Source organism: Astatotilapia calliptera, chromosome 7, assembly GCF_900246225.1.
Source record: "Astatotilapia calliptera chromosome 7, fAstCal1.2, whole genome shotgun sequence".
Taxonomy (NCBI): Eukaryota; Metazoa; Chordata; class Actinopteri; order Cichliformes; family Cichlidae; genus Astatotilapia; species Astatotilapia calliptera.
Window position 1 is genome coordinate 20,975,601 of NC_039308.1, and position 23,597 is coordinate 20,999,197.

Sequence of the window (23,597 nt, forward strand, 5' to 3'; positions counted from 1 at the left end):
TTATTTTAAAAAGAAAATAACCGCTCTTTTAATTTTAGCGTTTTTACATATCATGACATAATAAAAAATAATCTGAATATGAAACAAAAACTAATACAAAATACGCAGAAGCAGTGTTGAAAATTAAAGAGAGTCTTACTGCTTCTTTGGGAATTAACAGGGTAATTAGCAGCCAGGTGCTGTTAATCAAATGCACTTGATTAATTGATCATCAGCAAGTGCACTGCAAGCGCTTCAGTAAAGGCTGATGCTTTGGCACTTTGCCTATTTGAAGCATTCAGGCGTGTATTAACACAACGATTTATAGAGAAGGAACTATTGCTAATCATCAATCTGGGAAGGGTTATATGATCATTTCCAAGCAATTTGAAGTTCATAATAAGTAGAAATCATTCGAGACAGTAGCCATTATTCCCAAGACGTCTCAGGAAATTCACCCCAAGGTCAGATTACACTGCTCGGAGAAATTGAAGAAAAAAAAGAGCTACATCTCAGACTCTACAGCCCCCAGTTAGCATGGTAAATGTCAAACTCCATGACAGCATGATTAGAAAAAGACTGAACAAGTATCGCCTGTTTGGAACGGCTGCTAAGAGAAAGCACCTTCCCTCTAAAAAGAAAGTCGTGACACAGCTTAGGTTTGCAAAGATGCATCAAGTAAGCTACAAGACTTCTGGAACAATGTCCTCTGCACATATGAGACCAAAGTGAAGATGTTAGTGTTTAGCGCCCTCCAACGCAGCATATCAATGACAACACCTCATACCACCTGGGTATGAAACTTGGCTTTGTTTTGCAGCCACGGGATCTGGGCACCTTGCAGTCAGTGAGTTGAGCATAAACTACTCTGTATACCAAAGTGTGTTATGTGTGTGAAGCAATGAGGCTCAAATTGGGTCATGCAACAGGCCAATGATCCAGAGCACACTAGCCGAAAAAGAATGAATGAAAAGGAAAAGAATCAATGATCCAATCAAAATCCAGACCTCAACCTTATTGAAATGTTGTGGTAGGACTGAAGAGAGCTAAGAGAGCTGTGTGTAAATGAATACCTGTAAACATTCAATGAACTGAAGCGACGCTGTAAAGAAGGGCGGGCCAAAATCCTTTCAGAACAATGTGAAAGAATCATGAAATTACATGAAAACAATTACTTCAAGTTACTGGTGCTAAAGGCGATTCAAAACATACTGAATCACAGGACTTATTTAATTTCTCACACATGGCTTCTGCATTTTGGCTTCGTGTCTGCTGAATAAATATTGACACTGTATAATAAATCATGTTTTGTAGTTCCCTGAAGGTTGTATACACCCAAGTTTAGACCTACTAAAGATGATTTATGCCCTGATATGTAAAACCTTAAAACTGAAAGACTGTACTTTTTTGAGCATGCAACAATTAATGCTACTCTTTATACATTTTGACTTGTTCACCTTCCATTTCTAAATGGTCCACTGTAGCCTAGAGATAAAATCAAGACCCCATTACCTCCAATATAAGCTCTGGTGAGATAGAGGGTATATAGGAGGTATTTTTAGAATGAAATGCACTTTCATAAAAGCCAAAGAGGAAACTGGAAGTAAAGCTTATCACTTTATCCTTTCTTCTCCTTACTTTGCCTCTGTTCATTTATTCTTCATGTTGTGCAAGTCATAGCAGTGAGTCACTGACAGTAATGGATGACTTTTAATCATGTTACAAGGCTTGTCACAGGATAAACATGATGATTTCAAAGGAATCTAAGATGTTTGGGGATATATATAATTTTTTTCCTTCTGTGTTTCTTCACATATTTAGATCTGAGATTTATATGGAGTCTATTTTTGCACCTTGCCTACCCCATCTCTCTCTGTCTTATGCACACGAATCCCTGGCCATTGAAGATATGGCTAGAGACACAATGGAGCCACCTGTCCTGTCAGATACACTTGTTCCTTCTCACATTCTCCACAGCGAGCACACACATACACGCACAAAAATCATTAACCCCTTTTAAGCAACATGTCCTCGTGTCTTAAGCCGAAGACCAAGAACAAACATATCAATAAATTTTGAGATACCTTCCAAATATGACATTGACTTCACTGCAGACTTTTTAACATTGTCTGTTCCCTGAATCTGCCTTGAAAGATGAATGAAACACGCAGGCTAATGGGCCATGAGACATCTGCGGCGTGCAAGCCCTTTGTGTCTATGTTTGCGTCTGTGTGCGGTGTGTGCATATAGCGCATGTACACGTGTTCCAAAAGTGTTTCACAGTCATCAATGTTTCAACAGAATATAATCTCCACCATTGCTTCATTAAGGAAGGAAACAAAACCAGCCCTAAAAGGCAGAGAGAGTGAGATGCAGGGTGGGAGAGTGAATAGATGGAGGAGACAAAGTGGATAACAGAAACAGAAGGAGGAAAGGAGGAGGGGAGTCAGTGAATGGCAACAGCACAGAAAAGAGATAAGTGAGTGAAAAAGGGCTGAGGAGAGGAGTCTGAATCTTACATCTTATCTTTGTATGAAGCTTATAGTTGAGGCTAAATCACACGACCCTGTACCATCCCTTGGTTATGTTGCGATAGGCTCAGACTGCTTCATATGATGCTCTGTGATGCACTGAGCATTTTGTTTCCACACACCTCTTCTCAATCCCCATGTGTTTCTTTTCTCTCCCTTATTCCCAATTTATGCTTCAGTGGAAAATGTATGCTGTATCTTATGACGTCACCTGACATGCACCTCCCGAAAAATGTAACTACACGTTGGGGAGAATCAGCCCACATCTACTGTGATTGGCCTGTTCATTGCATCCTATAACATCCTGCAGCACTGAATTTATCCATGAGATGATAACAATCATTGCCTCAGTATAAAGAACAATAATCACAGCGTCAATATAAGGACTCACAAATGTCAGCAGATTCCTGGAGGAAATTTGCTGAAACTCCCGAAATGGATGTGAGCGAATGTACAAAGTAGAGAAAAAAACCTGAGGCAAACATATATCAGGAAAAAAAAAACGAAAAGCGAGGAGCCAGGACGAATAAAAAGGTCCCGGCAGTTTAAAAAAAAAAAAAATCGTCTGGCACGACGTCACAGTAATTAACAAATAAGCATAAATGTGGGCAATGACATCAACTACTTACGTAGGTTACGTACAAAGGTTCCCCACAGGAATCTAAATCAGGCATAAGTCTGTGTTTTGTCCTGTTTCCCTACGGTCACTCCCCTCATCCCCCAGCAGCAGCAGCATTTGGCTGCCCCTCCCTGTTCCTGGTTCTGCTGGTGGTGTCTTCATGTTAAAAGGAAGTGGTTTTTCCTTCCCCTCACTGCAAAGTTCCTGCTGTGATTGTTGGCGTCTTCTCCCAGGTAGGGTCTGCAGGTTCTTTACCTTACAGTAAGGGTCCTTGAGGCGACTGTTATGATTTGTTGCTATATAAATAAGCCTGAATTGAATTGAACTGGATCTCATAAATCTCACTGGTGTCATGTGTATGGCCCTTCAAAGTAACGATTCATTCTGAAGAGAAATGGCATATTCAAATGAGTCGCCAACAGCAATACTGATCTGAATTTGTAAACAGCAAAAATCTGAACTTAGAAAAAATATGATTTAATGCTTTGATAACCAGACGAAGCCAGCAGGTGTTTTCATTCATTAATGAATAAAAAAAGAAATTTTACATGTTTTATACATTTTTTTCCTGCGTCTAAAATTAACAATGTAAAAATTTAATAAAACGAAATAAATAATTGACAGTCCCAACAGCTGATGAATGGATCTGAACACACTTTGAAGCAGACATCAACAGGTTTATATCTCTATTATTATTAAGACGAACTTTCAATTTATTTTCTAATTTGTCATTTGACCAGATAACTTCAAAATGAATGGCATTCCCATTAGAGCTAACTGTACTTGCTCATCGCTTTTTTCCGCTGACAGAAAAGACAAACCTTGTTTAAACTGTTCAGCGTGATGACCACAACCGTGCTAATGGCTAAATGTCCAGGCAAATGAAAAACAGCATATCACCATCTCTAATTTTTCACATATTTGTTCCACCAATCATGCATGATTGGTGGAACAAATATGTGAACAAATATGCATTTTTATGCAAATATGTGAAAGAATATGCATTTTTTCAATTGGTTTACACCTCCTCCACAGAGTTAAACATCAAACTCAAGCACAGAGTTTGGGTTTCTCTAGAGCAGGGGTCTCCAACTCCAGTCCTCGGGAGCTACTGTCCTGCAGCTTTTAGATGCATCCTTGTTCCAACACACCTCAATCAAATGAATGGCTTGTTAGCAGGCCTTTGCCAAACTTGCTGAAGACGTAATTCAACCATTTGATTCAGCTGCGTTGGAGTAGGGATGCATCTAAAAGTTGCAGGACAGTAGCTCTCGAAGACTGCAGTTGGAGTGAACATTACAGCCTCCAGAGCAGCTAACTGAATTTAAGAACAGGCTTAAGGACTCTACGTGGGCCTTTAGCAAAGAGGGGGGAATGGACCAGCAGATGATGACATTTATAATGTAATATAATTTATAAAGTTTTTACTTCCATTTTCTAAGAATCCATTTTAATTTGGGAAATAGCCCATAATTTTCAGATTAAGAGAAGAAAAAGATATTAATCAATCATCAAATTCAAACTAAAAGAAATTTGGGATAAGGCTAGATTATCCTTAACTATAAAACCAAGCAGTTGAAAACTATAACAAAAAAACAGTATTTGGACTGATCTTCGCAATAGTGAAGACACAACAATTTCAGAGACTCTACTTTACCTGAGTAAATAAAGGCAACTCCCTTTGAATGAAAGAATGCTACCAAAGATATGCTTAACTGCAACCTTTACATTATTGTCTCTTACTGGATTGGTATGATGTGAGATTGATTCATTCATTTTTTTACCATGTTGATGCAGACATACAACATTGCCATACTTGTAATTTTTTGCTGAAATTTGGAAAAGCCTACAGCTACCAATTCTGCCAAATTTCCCCACCTTTACATATTGTGCCATAAATACTTACAGTCAGTACATGGATTGTATGTTCCACCAAACTGTCCAATGATGATCTAAATGTTGTGCTTTACAAAACTCTATCTGTGATCCACACCATCAGCTGAGTCTAACGCTGCAGACCAGGTGGGACTGTATGAACCAGGTGAGAGCAGTGAATACCGTGGTTCTATATTCACATTTCCATGATGGCAAATATGATCAGAGTAAATATTCTTGTGCTGATGGTCTGCATGTCTCGAGGTCATTATGTTCTCATACAGATACTACAGAAAACTGCACGCAATCGTGAATGGTCACCCGCAAACAATTATGTGACCTCTGTCCTACAGTTACCATAACAACAGGAGACCTATCCCAGGGGAGCAGCTGTGCTGTGCATTTTCCAAAAGCTTCCCCAAACCCCTCCCGCTTATCAATTACAAAGTGCCATCTTTCATCTTCATCGCTTTCCTTCCTTTTCCCCCTTTCCTTTAATTTCCTGTCTCCTGTTTATTTCTAAGTAAGGCATTACATTAAAGAGCATCACTTCACTCCACTTAGTGTCATACTGGTGGCTAATGGTCTAAAGTGTCCAACATCACACTTGCCAAATCCAACTGCAGCCTCAATAAATCCAGCTAATCTCAATTAGCACTGCTGTTGGACATGTTTTGTACCATCCAATAACAGAACGTGACTTCTCCTCTCTTGCCTTCGTCTTTGCCACTCCCTCCATCTCTGTTAACTTATTCATACATACTCACTGCTGGATCACTATAACAGCAATTTGGGTGGCTGTCTAAGTGATGCAAGCCCACCCAACAAGCCTGCATGATGCTATTTATCTCTATTCAAAAGTCTCCTTTATTCACTGGCTTATCTGATATTGATTTCTTCAAAGGATGTGTAAGGTCTGAGGAGTCAAGAGAAGACATCCTGTTTATAGCCCGGAGGGAACACATCAAATGAATACGGTGATAACAGAGAATAACAACAAAGTTAACCTTATTCCAAACTGACTCGAAGCATCATCCTCGTCCAACTCTTTATTAAATCTGCATGGTGATCACGTTGAGACAACTACTCAGGCACAAGCTTGTGACTGAGCGCCACCTTTGTCCTCACTGATGACGATAATGACTTGTTTTTGAATTACAGTTTTGTAACTCATGACTACTTTCTTAATCAGGAATTCATAAGCATAATCGTGGTCTCATTGCATCACTCGTTAAAGGGAAATCAGCTCCGGGGTATTGACGTGTACTCTTGAGCAAGGAGTTCATTTGAAAGGTTAAACCTCACACAAAGGGCATCCCCAGGTCTTACCTTTGTCCACAGATTCAAACCAAATGCTCCCCACTTGTAAACACACTTGTGCTTGTGTGAGAACCAACCATAGCTCTTGAATTAACATTTGTTTGACTTGCATTTTTGGTATTTCCTGTTTTATTTAGAACACAGCCTTGCTTTTTATTGAGAATCTTTATATTCCTGCCCATTTGTGCTGCACCTATATTTAACTGTATTCACCTAAAAGCTGTGTGTTACCATCTTCCTCTCTCAGATCATCTTTTTCTTATGTGTCAAGCATTAAGCACTCTTCCTTGTGTAAGACGTCCCATATGTCCAGTCCTATTTAGTCTCCCTTTTTAGTTTGTTTGTCTCAACAGACAACAGACTGACACATTGTTTACTGAATATAAAATTCCACAACTGAAAAACTGAGCTTGTGAGTCTTTGCTTGGTCTCCAGAATGCTACCAAGTCCTCTTTCTGTAGCCTGTACTGTAGTTCTTTCCAATTCTTTTCCATATGGGGCGATTGCAAACCTCCTCGGGGATGTGATGCCATTAAAGCTTGCTCTCTCGCTCTCAAGAGTGATAGCAAACTTGTTTTTCTACCGTACTTGTAAACCACATTACTTTCCACTAAATTTAGCCGTATACACACACACACAGCCCAAACTGTTTACTTGCATGAAGTGAAAACATTTGCTCAAACCACGTCACAGGTTGTTGCATAAAAACACAAGTAAATCATAGCATGAGTCGAGACTTTTACAAGACTTATATGTACATTAATTATTAAGACTGTTTTTTCAATGTCTTTTCTATGTATGTCATCACAGCTCATACCTTACAAGAGACATGTCTCTGTCTCTATGTGTGAGAAGCTCATTCTCCATACAATTGGATAGCTATATTATGTTTGCTGCTGATCGGATGTTTGTGTCCATGTCTGCGCCAACCGAACGTATATTAAGCAAGCTTTGACATGCATTGTCCAGGACAAGCTGCGGTCGAAAGATTTAAGAGCCGTTATTGGATCATGTAATATGAATACCTCACTGAGGGGACCTAACCATATAGATGATCAATCTCTGAATGGCCTCATTACATGCACCACAATGCTCTGCCCTCTTTTGCTCTCGATTTCACTGAGAGAAGACAGATGAGACAGTAATAGTCGTTTGTCTGTCAGAGCCCTCTGCTGTAGTCAGGCCGAAAAGGGGACAGAAAACAGAGAACATACACAAAGGAACATGGAGCAAAGGAGCAAGAGAACCAGAGCCCGATCAATATAGGATTTTTTTGGACCAGTACCAATATGTCAGTGATTAAACATCCAATTTTTTTCAGACACACGAAACCTAACAGATTTCTCTAACATTTTATAAGGTAAAAAAAAAAAAAAAAATTTATTTTATTGTCACAACAAGTTGTGGATTAACTCTGCTCGACTCTACTTGAGTCATCCGATTGTTGCTGTTTGTGGCTTTCCAAACACCTGTTGCTAACAGGAAAACTGCAGAGTGGCATGTGGTGGACAAATTATGCGGCATCAACCCTCACATCATAGCTGAAGAGTGTTTCTTCCGTGTCTTCGCTGCTTTCTTAATTTTCATTTATCAGCGATTGTGAATGCTGATACCAGCAGATTCATATGTAGACCGGCCTTTAAAGGGAACAACTGAAAAGTGTCTGTAGATCAAAGATGTGCCATACAACCTCCAACAAAACACAATACTACTACTACAACACAATAAATATACAAAAAAACTGTTCTTACTAAAGGTAGAATCTGTGTGTTTCACCACTTGAGGCAAAAAAAACCACCATCGAGTGTAACCAGGCTATGAAGGAAGAGATGCTAGTAGGTAGAACATCCCAGGTAGAACATATTAAGTGACATTATTGGGCAGCTCCTAAAGTGTTACAAGGCTACCTACTATTACAACTATAGTGCTGCTACTGCTGCCTGCAACCATCAATAAAATGTTCCGAATTTTTATTTCCATATTTCTGCAAGGCTGCAGAAATATTGTGCACATTAACAACACACGAAGGAGGACGGCATAATAAAAGCAATCTCACAGGATTACTTGACAGCCAGTTCAACCTTGGAGATGCAGGTTGTGGGCATGTTTATGTTTAAGAAATGATATTCAGTCATTAGTAGAGATGGAAGTGCTTTAAATATTTTAGCACCAGAACTTATTGTTACAGTGAAATAACATATGGCAAAGGTTTCAACTCATTATTTTTTAAAGTCGATTTCTAGTGTGCGCTTCTTGCTACTTTTTGAATTTCTCAGTCATTTGCTTCTTCTATTCAATCTTTGTTTTCAGAAATCATAACGACAAAATACTAAAGACAAAGCTTCACAAAACACTAGATGATGTTATAGTGGGTATCCATCATTTATATACAGTCTGTGATTACTCAGGTTCACCTCCAACTAACACAGGATGCATTGTGAACATGCACAAATATGCACAAATTATGAATTTGGTGAATGACGATGTAAAGTCAGTAAAATCATGACAGTGTTGTTTTGACATTAGCTCTGCAACTGCAAATAATGCATGAAAGCAGTGGCGAAATATGTGCTGAATGCCTTCAGCAGATGCTTCAGCAGAGCAGTCATTTAATAAACAGAACGTGCAGGTCAGGTTACTTTTTGGGGAATTTTGTAGCTACGACGTAGGTACAGCGTAGATTTCTTGATAAACCATAAATCCTCTGTAACACCAAACCCCAACCTTAACCCCAACCCTAATCCCATTGAAACTTATACAATAATTTAACTAACTTTGAAAATAAATAAATAAATAAATAAAAGTTTGAAGTGTTTCTTGTAAATGGTTAAGGCACTACTGCATTGCCTTGATTTGTCAGATCCAGAATCTACAGCTATCGTTAAAATACAGTCTTTGAGTCCAATGTGACAGGTCCCAGAATATGAAATCAGCAGTACACTGTGGCTGACGTGTGGTTTAAATATTCATACAAAGAACAGGTTTCTTTTAGAAATATTACAGTTTGCATTATTTCTGTGACTTCCACTTTCGTTTTGTTTGTTTTATTTTTCTTTTATTTATTTCTTATACATTGTTATTCTCCTTTTATTTGCTTTGACGGTGCCTGTGATATAAAGAAAAAGCAAAACAGTGTCAGCAGAGAACATGAACAAAACCTCTGAGGAGGGATAATTTCTTGGGTGTGAAAACTGAATGAATACAGTATTTCACCAACTTGGAAGCGGATAACAAAACCCAGCCCTATTACCCTCCAATCGAGTTAACTTAAAAATAGCACCGCACATAGCCGCTCCTGCACAACCTTTAGAAGAATCACACAAACCAGCCAGCGGGCAGAAATGTGAGGGTTTTTTTTAATTTTTTTGTAAAGACATTATTGTTAGAATCCAAGGGTTCAGAGAGAAAATGCCATTGACGTAACTTGCCCCATGACGCCAGGCAGCTGAAGACAATGTGACCAGTGAGAAAGACTGGAAAGGGCCTCGGCAGAAAGAAAGGCCAGAGATGTTTATGTCAGTGTGTGTGTGTATGCACAATTACTCATGCTGTAGGGACATAAATTAGTTTAAACAGTCACATTGTATGGCGCTGCCTCCCATTTGGGGACAAAAACCAAGTGCCCAAAGAGTAAATCATTAAATATGACTAGACCTAAGTGCGAAGAAAGGCACGGTTTTGGTTTGGGTGAAAGTTACAGTTAAATTAAGCTAGCATTCCTTTAGAAAAGCTCATCCACAATTATGTATCAATTTCTATCAGTATCAAAGGATCCAGGCTTAAATCTAGTTGAATAAAGTTCAGCACAAGCGAGATTGTTTGTTCAGATTTCATATTCACTTAACCTAGTTCCACTCTATATTTGCCCCCTGGGTGTGACCGTAGGTGTATATGGTTGTGTGAAGGATTTACACGCATGTGTGCATAAATTTGGGGTTTGTCTTTCAGTTTCCTGCTCGCCTGTGTGACAAAATGTTGCAATGCATGTTCCCAGGTTATAACAACCATCTCATTTGTTCAAGCTGGGAGTGTAAGACCAGCTGATAAATCACATTCATCGTTTGTGTGTCTGTGTGTGTCTGCATGTGTACGCAGCGGAGGGATGCACCACTGACACTGTCTACTATTGATCAAAGACAAAGGAGAAATTGAGGACTGGTGGAGAGATTTTCTTCTCCTGGTGCTTAAAACTTTTAGATTCAAAGCCTTAACACCACTGTAATGAAATCAATCATATCCCTGTTTATCAACAGGCACCAACAAAACCACACACCCACCATCTAATACTCTCTCTGTCTTTTTTTTCCTCTAAGAAGAGTATAACCCCTCAATTCTCCTAATGAGGGAAAGAGGAAAGCAATTTTCCCCAGTGTGCTTCCTGTTGTTTTCCCCTGTGGTCCCTCGGTTTGCTCTCTCTCCTCTTGTTGCTATCACTTTCAGCTTTGCTCTAACATGATTTAGAGTATGTCTCCTTAATGGCCATCTTCCTAGCCTTCTTTTCTCTGTATCCCTCTGTTTCTCACCCTTCCACTCCCCAGCCATGTGACAGGTTAAAATATGTCACTGGCACATAACCGAAGCCAAAATCACTCACATTAAAGCACCAAATAGGGGACGTAAACAGGGTGTTACTCGTAAAACAGAGCCCACAACTCTTGCTTATTTAGGATGAGATGATATTTCAGAGACAATAATATTTAAGGGAGCTATTAAAGCTGCCAAAGGAAAGGAGGATAAATGGATGCAGTGACAGTAGGGACAAATAACGCACAAGCATTAAAACAAAGAAGGAAGCAGGGAAAGAAAACGAAAACCTCAGCAAATCAAAGGTGGAGGTAAAAGTTAAGTGAATCAAAACAGCACACAGCAGTGGCAAACTCTCTTCATATATGCCTGTCATAAAGATGCCCGATGTGATGAATAGGCCTTTATTACTTTTACTATCTTTCCTCACATCTTTTCGTCTAGTTTCTTTTATATGACCAAACGCCTCCCAGCAGTGCTAACATCTCAGCTTTTCAAACACTGCATGAATACTCTCAAATCTCTTTTTGTCCCTCTGGAGCAAAAGAAAAGACCCATAAAATCCATTTGCATGAAACCACTCTGCTGATTGCTCAGAAAAGATGTACTCCTCATATGGAAAATAAAGTAACAGTGCGAGATATAAACCCTACCTGGCAAGAGGAAGCAGTTCCAGGTTATAATCCACTAAAGGCAGATGTAGGCACTCCACACATCCCCATTAAAGTGGCCTACTTCCTCTGTCAAGCTGGTGTGTGAGTGTTTGTGGCTGGCTAGCTGGGCTGGTGTGTGTGATGCTGTCAGTGTGGGCTAGGCCAACTGAACTGTGCAGAGATACAGAAGAAGAGAGAGAGAGAGAGCACGCGCAAGAGAGAGAGAGAGAAAAGAGAGAATGCCCAAGAGGCTAAGAAGGTAGACTCCCGAGCTGCACAAACAAGTGAGAAGGAAACGGGGGAGAGGGAATGAAGGAGAGGGAGGAGACAGCGATAATGAGAAGAGACGAATGAGCAGCGTGAGCTCAGACAGAAACACGCGGTGTGTATGTCCAACAATCACACTAACTCATCTCTACTGTCCTCCATAATTGGACATGTGTGTGACAGATATGAATATACATATTGTGTCCATTTGTGGCTCCACCACACCCCCCGCCCAAACTCCATTTCTTGGTGAAGCCATTACAGCCAGGTCCCACAGGGTGCACAAAGGACACAATGGACACATAACCACTGTAAACACACACAAGCACAAGCAGCAGAAAACATATCCATCTATCTTACACACACGATGCGGCCACAAAGTCACAGAGCAACCATACATGAAATGGGAAAGATGTCATTTTGGAAAAGCTTCCTATCTCAGAGGGACAGATGGTGCTACAATATCTATAACGTTGTACGATAGCAGAAATAGCAGCTAAATTTGACTTTTAAAGCCAAAATCTGGCATTTCTTTGGACACTAAACAGATAATATTTACAACATGTGCACGGGATAGCAGGACATAATATCGCTCTAATAAATGGAGGGATTTCTGTATGTTTATGTGTGCTGACTGTTTTCTTTTCCTATTTCAGTCAACTTTCTTCCAACTCACTTGTAACTTCACAGGTATATTGCTGACAGCCAAACAAAGAGCACATTTAATCTATTGCTGTTTGGATTCATATTGCTAATTCTAAATAGAGGCAAAGAACACATAAACACACAGATACATTATTAGAAACAATAAATAAATAACCTTCTACTTTATATTTAAACAGATAAATTGAGGAGTTCTCAGCTGCTATGTACAGTACTATGTACTAACATACTGTGGCATACCCCTGGAAATAATATTTGCATACTATTAGGGTCATAGACATAAGCTTATGCTTAATCTGACTCCACAGATGATTCACACTCTTCTGTGACCTCATATTTGTGTCACCAATTCAGATAACATAACTTAAAAATAAACCTGCACTCGCTGAGACGTCTACCTTTGGTGACGCAAACACGTCTGACACATGCTCAGATCAGGATTAAGACCTTATACACATGTGAAGACCTCACCTTAACACAGTGTCTGTTGTACTTCCACAACGCATGTACGATGATGTGCAACCTGACTTGATCAATCAGCAATTATATTGACATCATTTTCTACACTTCTTGTCAAGGTCACTGTAGATATGTGCCGTGTGGCTATTTATAGATGTGTTTGCACTCCATAAACGCACTGAGTCACAGCTTGCCTCAACATCCTAGACTTGATGACATGAATGCACTTTTTTTTTTCTATTGAAACAAACCCTGAGTGAGCTTGAGGTTAGGAGGGATTTTACTGTACAAGCGTTGTAAGAGAGCTAAAACAGAATGTTAGTCTACTTTCACCTAAGACACGCTTATGTTGCAAATAAGACAATAAAATGAAACTGTGGTCAACCTGCAATAGTACACAAAGCATCACTGCTTGACTTAACTAGCTAATAATAAGAAACAAGCTAGTTATATCAATTATGCTAAAGTTCAAAAACTAAACTTAATCTTATATTTAAAAAAATTAAAATTAAATTTATTTTTTTTAAAAATAGACTGAACAAATATGACCAACCATTCAAAGACAACTTTGGCTGTTTGACAAATTTTAATACTGAGGTTGTATAATGAGTAACACAACAACCGTAATACAATGTGATAATGGTGCTAAGTGCCTCTGATAAAAGCTTTAAAACTGAATGGCAAACATGAGAAGTGTTAAAGGAACCTTTAATAATGAGACATAACGGATCCACATGACACTCTCTTTGCCCCTCGCACCAGTTCACACATTCCTTCCCTCTCTCTTTTCGCTCTTCTTCTGTCACTGTTATCACAAGAGCCTCTCTGCACTACCCAGGAGAAAGGTTGTGTTTTTTTCTTCTTTTGTCGCCTTAGTGGCAAGGAACATTTGACATTGGAAGGTAAGAGACACACCTGCTGTCTCTCTCCACATAAATGCTTGAGTCAATACTTATCCCTCACCAACAAAAGTCCAAGATGCTTGGCTTCATATGCTGAGGTAACAGTTCAACAGTGGTTAATGTGAGAAAAAGAACTCCAACAGATCACAATAACATTAAAGAAAAAACTGTTTAAAGTTTCTCCAGTCGCAGCAAATTTCATCGATTTCATGTGCAGAAGGTGAGAAGAAGGTCAAGTGTTTTCCACTCGGTAAACAAAAGAGGTAAATCACACCTGAGCCATTTGTCAGGTTCCACCCACACACTCATCTCAGGACTCGGCTTTTCCATTGTGAACGTGGCATCAAAAACTTTATAAAGGCCAAAATTTGAATACGGTACTTGGCAAGTAAGTTCATTTTTCATTCTCGCAGTTAAAAAAACGGGGGGGGGAGAAAAACAAAAGGGAGATTTCACAAGAAACAACCACAGTCTAAATAAAATGTTTATCAAAGTCCCTGCTTTCACCTAACATGGTATTTACAAAACTAAACACACTCCCGCAGTCAAATCACACACACTCAGGCATTGGGACCATATTTAACAAGCATGCAGACACAATATAGAGAGCAAAAAGAGTGTGACCTCTGCAGCAGTATTACATAAACATGACATACAGTACCTTAGACACCGGCATCGGGACACGCAGTGTGCTTGCTTGTTTCAATGAGCGTTAATATTGTTGTTGTGTGTCCTAGAGTACTCCGAAGAAGAGCACAGTTCATACACACATACACACAGCACATGTGCAGTGCAAATACTAGATGCAGGCTGCTAATCCACAGTGACCATATGTCTTTTTTTCTCCTGTCTGTTATTCAGATATTGTGATAGTGCCTTTTTCTCCTAGTTGTGTTTCTTGTCTCTGCTCTTTCTGCAGCGGTCCCAGCTTCTACCCCAGCTCGGTGATAACGTGCGCGCCAACGTGTGTGCGAAAGACAGGGAAGAGAGGGAAGAGGGGGTGGGAGGGGTTGAGAGAAGAGAGGGGGTGGGTGGGGGTGGGATTGGGTGAAGGAGGGGGACGATGCAAAAGAAAGACAGATGGAATCGGGGAGAGACAGAGGTGTGAGAGTGACAGCAGGAAATGTAAAAATGTGATGTGTTAAAAATCACGGAGGGAGCGCTGGTTAGGAAAAGATCAAATGCGGCGAAACTCTGGAGATCGAAGCAGCAAGAGTCCCTCATTCCTCACCCTCTCTCTCTTTTCCACTATGTGCTATTTTTAGAAGTTGATCTGCCCCAAATCAAAGCCCCGAATCAAAACCTATCAAAAGAGCAGGATGTTAAGGGCCATGACTTTCACAAGTAATGGGACGCACACACCAAACTGGTCCGTTACAATGACCATGCGTCTGCATCAGACCTGAAGAGTGGCATGTAAGCTATTCATCAGGCCTTATCTAATCATATCATGTGCTAATACATAATAGGCTTCACAAATAGCTATTTTAAACACTTGTCAATTACACTGCACAGACGCACAGCTGCCTCTCACAGTTTCTAGCCAAAATTATTCCTGAGAAAATGTATCCAGACGTAACGTTTAAAAAGCAGGATATAAACTAAATGGAAATTAGATTTCAGTGATTGTTTTTTTTTTCTTTGTTTTGTTTTTGTAAACCTGCTTCAAAGACTCTTTTTAGGCTGTGGCTAAAAGCATAAAGTTCTCAGTCTCTTAATTGTCGTATTAATCAGAAATGTCCTTGTGTCAAAACCATCCTTGTAATTTACACATTAGAATATTATCGCAGCTCCATTACATGCTCGGTGGAGCACACGTCATTTTTCAGAGTAAAGAATGTGCGTAATTAAAACCCAGAGTGGATGGATTTCATGCTCTGCATTACCTTCTTAGGTCTGAGTCTGCGAGGCTCTTATCTATACTTCCTTCTGTGCTGATGCATTACCATTACATAACACAGTTATGAATAGTTAAAGGTGAGCTAAAATAAAGCCAAACATCACTCCGTCAGAAGGAAATCATTAATTTTTAAAGAAAGCCAAGGGAATTAATCTAACACCACAGACCATAATCATTAACATCACTCAGCCATTTGTGTGTGTCTGCGTGTGTGTGAGCGACTGACAGAAAGACAGTTAGCGAGGTCAAGTGCAGGGAAAACAAACACAGTGACACATGGAAAGGAAGTGAAGTGAACAGGATTGACCTGTGATACCAGAGAAAAGGCCTTTACACATCGTAGAAAAAAGTAGACGATATTCAGAGGTGTTCAGATGTGAACTTGTTGTGTAATGTTTCTACACGTGCCAAATATGTTGCATTTTTGTGAAAAAACTAGCTCAAAAAAATGTAAACACTGTAAAAAGAACTGATAAAAGTAGACATCAGATGACAATGAGCTGGTCCTGATGTTTCTAAACAACAAAAGGAAGAATTTGAGAATCTGAGTTCATCCATTTCTCGCAAGAAGGAAGAATTTCATGCTTAATCCCGGAGTCGAAGCTGTATCACGATCAGTTGTTGGCAGAATTAGGACCACATCTGAAGAGCTGTACGCATAATTTCAGACAGTGTGAGATAAAATACAATTCATTTACTATTTCCATATCATTTTATATTCAGTATCGGCGCACATTTGTACTTGTTACAGGATGGAATGGTCCAAACTGTTTATTCACATGGTAGCTGAAAAAAAAAACAAATGCCACAAATTAAGCAAATGGCTACATTAAGAATAGCTGGGCCGGAAAAATATTTTTAGTGCGTGACATATTCATACAAATTTTATGCGTCCGGTGCATAATGGTGTTAAGAAGATTATATTTGAAGAGGGAACACACAACAAAACAAGCCCGAAAAACAGGGTTGAGTTAAAGTTGAACTTTTGTCAACCACTGAATGTATTCTTATTTTCCTAATATGAATACAGTAGCACATTACTGACATCTCACCTATGTCTTAATTTCTCACAGTCCAGCTTTGATGAAGACCTCTGCAAAACTAAGGAAAGTTTAAGATTGCGGCATTGCTTGCACACAAAGTGGATAGTCGTCCTGGTGATTATAAGACAATAAAATCTCTATAAAAAAATTTTTTTTACAGTATTTAGTCCAAATCAGAATCAGAATACTTTATCAATCCCTGAGGAAATTATGTGGTAAAATCTAAAGGAAATAGCGCGAACCACTTATAGCCGGCGCAGCAAAGCATAGTGCATTCTAAGCCTCTTAAAAGATGACTACTGAGCAGCAGCAATGCCATTAATTTATTATGAAAAAATCTTTTTGGATGATGAAATCTAATTAAAAATTATGATCCACTATGACGTTCCTCACATCTGCACCATTTGGAGCTGTAAATCTGGATGTCATGACACCACATCCCAGAAATAGCATGCAATGTGCCTCGTGTGAGTGTGTGCATGTGTGCGATGGAGAGCAAGCAGCAACAAGAAGACAAATGGAATTCATCCATGTCTAATTAGAGACAGCGAGGGGGAAAGTATGCATCTGTTGCAGACAGAGAATAAGAGCAGGAGAAATGTCAATCATATTAACATGTGCTGGTGCAGATGTTTACCATAATTCACTTTCTGTTTGGATACTTTAAATTTTCTATCTGAAATTGTAAAGTCGGCAGTGATCTTGGAAGAAGCGCGCAGAGGTCCGCAAAAAAAGTGCCTTTTATCCGACGTGTAAATATTAGTATTTAAAGTGTTTAGAATGGCTCACTGAAATGACACATGCGCGGCCACCCCTCACGGCTAACTGCTATCCTCATTGTGTACCCAGTGAAAATAAACTGTCAAAAAAACTACACACTCCTTCAGCAACTTGTTAACTTTCCCCTCGCTCTCTCTGATGTCACTCCCGGCCTCCTGAAGATGACTATCTACTAAAACTCACTCTATGTCAGCTTGGAGACCTACTTCTCCACTTGGACTAGTGTCACTCATGTCTGCTAACATAATTGTCTCCCTGACAAGCTTCACTCCTTGTGAGAGTTCAACTGAGACAATGTTTTGTGCACAGTGATAAGCCATTGTTGTGTGACAAAAACAAACTTCACTCAGGTCTAGGACAAATCTGCTCCATTAGCTCACTGGAGCAATAAGCGTTAAGATGAGGACTACTGATCTCCTTCCGAAAAGGCTACATATGCATGACTCTTAACTGTGAATAAATGTACCGGATGTTTAATAGTTTAATACTTAACCAGACTAATAAACAATCATCTAAAATATATGTTTAGTGCACTCATGCTGCATTCCATTTATCTCTGAATCTGGATGTTGGAGCTAGGCGTGGCGACATGCTGGAGTTGACCTAATTCCATAGTATTTTTCAGAAAAGCAAGGAAAAAAGAATTTGTTTTGCTACTCAGTAAGGCACTCAAAAACACCCTGCGTAACATTCACAGACAAAGCCTGGTCAATGCTTTGCCCATGGCTTATTTTGTGAGTCTCAAATACACAACAAGGGTAGTATAGATTACAAGTTTTACAGTTTTAATAACGTTTCTGTGGACAGCTGCTGTCCTGGATTGTGAGATTGGAGTAAATAGAACGAGATATTTACCAGTGTGTGCTGTGTCAGAAAATTTTGAATGACTAAAGTGCTAAAAACAAAGCAAATATTTTGCTAAGCCACTGAATCCTAAACCAAACTGGAGCCATCAGCCTATTTTTACTTTGTGTTCCTGCTTAAAATGCAGTGTGTGAAATATGCTACTTAATAGCTGCAGATTCACCGACAGCTCTTATCTGTCCCTGAACTTCATGTTTCTTTGATAGCATGCATGACAGTGCGCCTGAGCTGGAGAGACATGGCAGATTAGGAAAACAATGAACAGGAAAGGATCGCCACATTTTTATAATTCATCATGAACAGCCTGACAAGTTGAGAGAAAGTGAGCAACAGAGGAAGAATTAGAGCGGGTCCTCGTCGCCCTACGTCACCGCTTCTCCCAACATGAATGCTGCATTATAACCCCTTCAGCGCTAAAACAGATTCTCATAAATGTGAAATGAGACAGGATGAGAACAGAACAAGCTGCCTCCAAACTTCAACACACACACACACATTTTGTTCATTAGCAGAAACCATCTTTTTTTTCCACTGTTCACGGTGCTGATGTAGAAAATTTGTGCAACTTTTACTGCAGATAGTTTCTGACTCAGAGAAGGAGCGCCAGTATTGCTCATCAAATGCAAACTGTGTGTGAGCTCGGTTGTCATTTTCAAAATGGGCAGCCCTATTTAAATTCCCATCAAGTATGTGTGTGTGTGTGTGTGTGTGTGTGTGTGTGTGTGTGTGTGTGTGTGTGTGTGTGTGTGTGTGTGTGTGTGTGTGTGTGTGTTTATGCAGCTGTGCAAATGTATTTTTTTCTTGAAGAATGAAGAATGTACCGGAAGCTCTCCAGTGAAGGAGATAACACACTTTTAATGGCTCTGGCTGAGTTTAATGTTTTTTGTGTGCATGAGGAAAAAAGAAAACCTACCTTTTTAACCTATACAGTAAATCATTAGTGTATACTGCTTAGGGATCATGATTACTTATATTAGTTATTCAAGACTGCACATTTAAAACCTAAAAAGCTCGCCAATTTAAGTTGTAACTGTGGCGTTTTTAAGTGCTTTTATTTTGAAGACATAAAGCAAAGCAAAGTGCATTGCTTTCAATGAGCTTGCCATTCGCTGAGTCCCTTAAAATGACTTGATGTCACATTGTAACATGATGTAATGTGGAATAGATATGAAGGGATTTCAGACTGTAAACAAATTAGGAGAGCAAAGCTCTTGTGTGTCAGCAGGCTATCAAAACACATTAGTATCTAAGGGGCCCAGACCTCCAAGAATACCTTATAGGAGTTCTTTGAAACTACTTTTGAAATAAAAAGTGCACCAGAGTTGATGTTTAAGTCATGAGAAGCACTTGTTTGATTTGTCAGAATCAGAAAAGGCTTATTTCTGAATGAATTTAGAATTTAAATGAACTGAAACGAAAACCTAAAGCGAATCTAATGCAAAAAGATTATTCCTTTGAGCATTTAAATTATGAACCGACCATGTTTGGCCTCTAACTGGCACATTCTGGTATGTCAGGTTATTAAATTTCACCAGCCTTTGTGCAGGTTTCTGCCTGGGATCATCCTCTGTTGTTCCACCTTTTGACAACATCTGCTGTATGATATCATGTCATCCCGCTCTATGATTATTTTAACCTCCTCTCTAACCTCAATCTAACTCGTGGCCCACTTTCCTTGACATTTTCTTGATCTGCAATTTCGCGACAGATTCGACAGCAGAGGGCTGACAGAGTGAGCATGCATCATATTTGCAAGTTAATGATAAATGTTTGCTGTGAGCCGTCTGTTCAATATGCTGACAGCAAATGGAGCTCTGCACAAAACAGACATGAAAGTCATCATCGTGCCCCACTCTCATTAGGACTCGGAGATTAGAGACTCCTCAATAGAAAAGAGGCTTGTGTCCAAATTTTTCCAAAGGGAAGCATTGAAAAGTGTTAAGGGACTGAAGGAACTAGGGCAGCTGCTGACATCAACACTGTGACGAAATAATCCCATTTTACGGTTAAACATGAATGAAAAACCTAACGCGAGTAGATAGTGGCTTCTGAAGAACGCGTGTTCTCCCTCTGGAGAGGATTCTGCTCTCGCTGCACATTTGAACACAACTCTTGAGGAAGGTGCGTGCTTCAGCTAAGTGCAGATTTACTCGGCTTTGTGCATGAGAGGAGAAATACACTTTCTGACACAAAGAAAACGGTTGAATCAATGGATCATTTTCTAAAGCGCCTTTACTGCTCTTCCTGCTCACTGGCAGCAATACACACTGCGGATCAAATACATAGTCTATTCGCTTTTGAAAATAGGTTCTGGTGTTGATTCAACAGTAACAATAAAGCAGAAATGAAGTTACTGAAGTGTCACCAAAAGAAATACTATCTTACTCCCACATCCTGAAACATGAGAGGGTGTGTACTTGTGGTAATCAAGGAAAGCTTGTTGAAGCTGTGTGAAGTTTTCCTTTGAGCATATTTTTACACTGTGAAAAGAAAAGTAAAACGAAAATGTAAAACAAAAGAGGACAAGAATAGAACTTGTTTCTCCTGGTTGGAGGTTGTGTCTTTGTGCTGTCCACCACCCCACTTCCCTTCTAACATGGACTTTTATAGGTTTTTGGTTTCCTTTACATCCAAAATGACACTAAAAGGGTATCCCAGTGTGTCGGAAATTGAATCTAAAATATAATTTTCTGATGATTTGAAAGTGAAAGTGTGTTAAAATGTTCAATTATTCGGAGAAATTTGTAATTTTCTGAATAATTTTCTGCACGTTAGGTCTGATTGACATTTGAAACTACCTTTTGATACGCGTTCTGTCATGGTCCTGGGTCTTTTGACCCAGCGTTTTAAGTTTGAGTTTATTTTGTTCATTAGGTTATCTAAGTTCATTTGGTTATTAGACTCCTTGTGTTTTCTTCCCCTGTATTTAAGTTTCCCCTCAACCTTCGTGTTTCATGCTGCGTGTCTTATGTTATCAAGTTTGTATTATCATGTCTGTCTCATGTTTCCTGTTTTATTTTGAAGGAGTCGTGTGTTCTTTGTTCATTGTATTTAGTTTCACTTCCCTTGTCCTGTCATTAGGCTCATGTCAGTCAGCTGTTCCTCCATGTGTTCCCACTTCCCCTAATCACCTGCTGTGTATTTAAGTCCTCTATTTTCAGTGTGTGATTGTCAGGTCGTCTGTTGTCCACGCCATGTTTCCTATACCATGCTTCCAAGTTTCTTGTCTAGGTTTTTCTTATTGTTTGTTTAGATTTCCCAGTTTAGGTTTGTGTTAATTTTGCTTCAGTTTGCCTTGCCCTTTGTTTGTACCTTTTTACCAGCCATATTAAACGGCTCGCTTTTTGTTAACATTCAAGTTTTGTTCCCTGTTCCTTGGAGTCTGCATTTTGGGTCCTTTTTCAATTCATACAGTCTGCCCTCGCCAGACTGTGACACGTTCTCTCCTTTGTGGTAACGTGAAGCAACCCAAGAACACTTCCCAAGATACACAGTAAAGTGACCTGGATATATATCTTTTAAAAGCTTCCATGCAACACTGCTGATACTACTTTTCCTCATATATGCCATATTTGACAAAGCTAATTTGCATATTATTAAATACATTTGGAGGTGACTGAATACAAACTATTTGCCTCTAAGGGACTCTAGAGAAATGCAATCAAAAGTGAACTAATTTGGCTAGATGTACAATGTTATGATTAAGCATGTATTCCCTTGCCTTCGGGACTGCGTTTCCATTTAATAAGGGATTACAATAAAATGTTCTAATAAGTGTGCACGGAACAGGAATAACAGGAGTGATCGCACTGGGCAGCGCATGTACGAAACTGCACTATCAGGTTTTTCCAGGATTTGTGATGAATTTTAAAAACTTTGTTTTGGCAAGAACTGCCTCGAGCATTTTAGCATGTTTTGTAAATATGTTTTTCTTCAAAGAAATCTTCCTCTGCCTCCTGGTCTGAAAACACTGCAGGTTTAAAATGAGTGACCATAGAGTGTTAGAGGTCACTAAAAGTTGTTCTGTCTGTACTTCAGTTGCACCGCCACCGTGTCCGAGCTGCCTTACGCCACCTTATGTTTCTCAGATGTTTACTCTGTGATATGTGCAACATTTTCAGATCCATCTTTCCTGGAAAATGAGTTCACGCAGCTCATGTTTCAGCTGTGTACTGACTTAGTTTGGATGAAAGGCCAAATCTGAGGAAAACAATGAGTACAACTGAGCCTCTTTCGGGCATGGGGGAACTTAAAGACTTCACAATTGAAAAAGTGATAAACCTGGCAGGTTTCTGGGTCACATCTGCGCTAAGACACTGTTTTGTCAATAGAGTTTGCATAAACAGCATCGACTTACGTGACTTAGCATGCTCGCAAAGTTGTTTTGCCATTGAGCACATTGAACACTGTCGTGTGTGTAAATGTGTTCATTTACTCAGCAGGGAGCGCCTAATTGGCACTGACCCTGGGAGGACACAAGCAAGGAATCCAACTTTCCACGTAGTGTTGATGTGGAAAGATTCAATAGATCAGAACATTGTCCTGCAAGAAAAACACTGTAGCAGTGCAAATATTATTAGAAAGATATCTTAAGTTAAAAACAGCTTTTATAGGTGCTGAAGTTGATAACACTCATGGGGAAATAGTAAAAAACAAAACAAAAAAACAGAGGATAGTCTGACTGAAACTTCTGAAAAAGGGGAAACACATATGTACATATGTACACGTGCAATGAATACACATGCATGCAGACAGAAGAGAATGAAAGATGAAAGATTGCCGGCTTGTCAGTCTTTCTTGCTCTCTTTCATGCACTGATGAAATGAACCCTTAATGTGCAACAGGTGTGCCATCCACACACAAGGCTATTTATCCCTTTTAATCACCTTTCAGCTAAACTCAAATGAACTGGGTAGCACTCCTTTTAAACTGATGAAGTGAATGAGCTGTCTCTTTTGTTTATCAAAAATGAAGGAGGAAAGGAGAAAAAAAAGTGTTGGAAATTAAAGAGGAAGGAAATGTGAGTGGTGCTCACAGAAACGCTACATCAAATAATCAGTCCGAGAAAATCTAAACAAACGAATGCACATTACAGACAGATGTGCATTCATCTTTCTTAATAATAAAAAGTGCTTCGTATGATGTCATATTTATGTCAGACTAGACCTCTTTTTTCACACAAAAAAACCCCAAATAGCAATTAAGAAAACTGTTTGAG

General features: G+C 39.4%; 1 protein-coding gene across 8 annotated transcripts in view; it reads right to left on the reverse strand.

Annotated features, from left to right (window-relative positions):
* Positions 1–23,597, reverse strand: part of rgs3a (regulator of G protein signaling 3a) — a 156,984-nt gene that overhangs the window by 34,773 nt on the left and 98,614 nt on the right. Inside the window, exon 1 of one of the 8 annotated variants that reach the window (XM_026173702.1) lies at positions 14,454–14,782. The exons of 6 other annotated variants lie outside the window; for them this stretch is intronic. In XM_026173702.1, the coding sequence (XP_026029487.1) occupies positions 14,454–14,468 (15 nt within the window). In that variant the 5' untranslated portion in view covers positions 14,469–14,782. Of the gene's footprint in view, positions 1–11,501; positions 11,960–14,453; positions 14,783–23,597 lie in introns of those variants that run through there. One more of the 8 variants, XM_026173703.1, reaches the window with a different exon arrangement.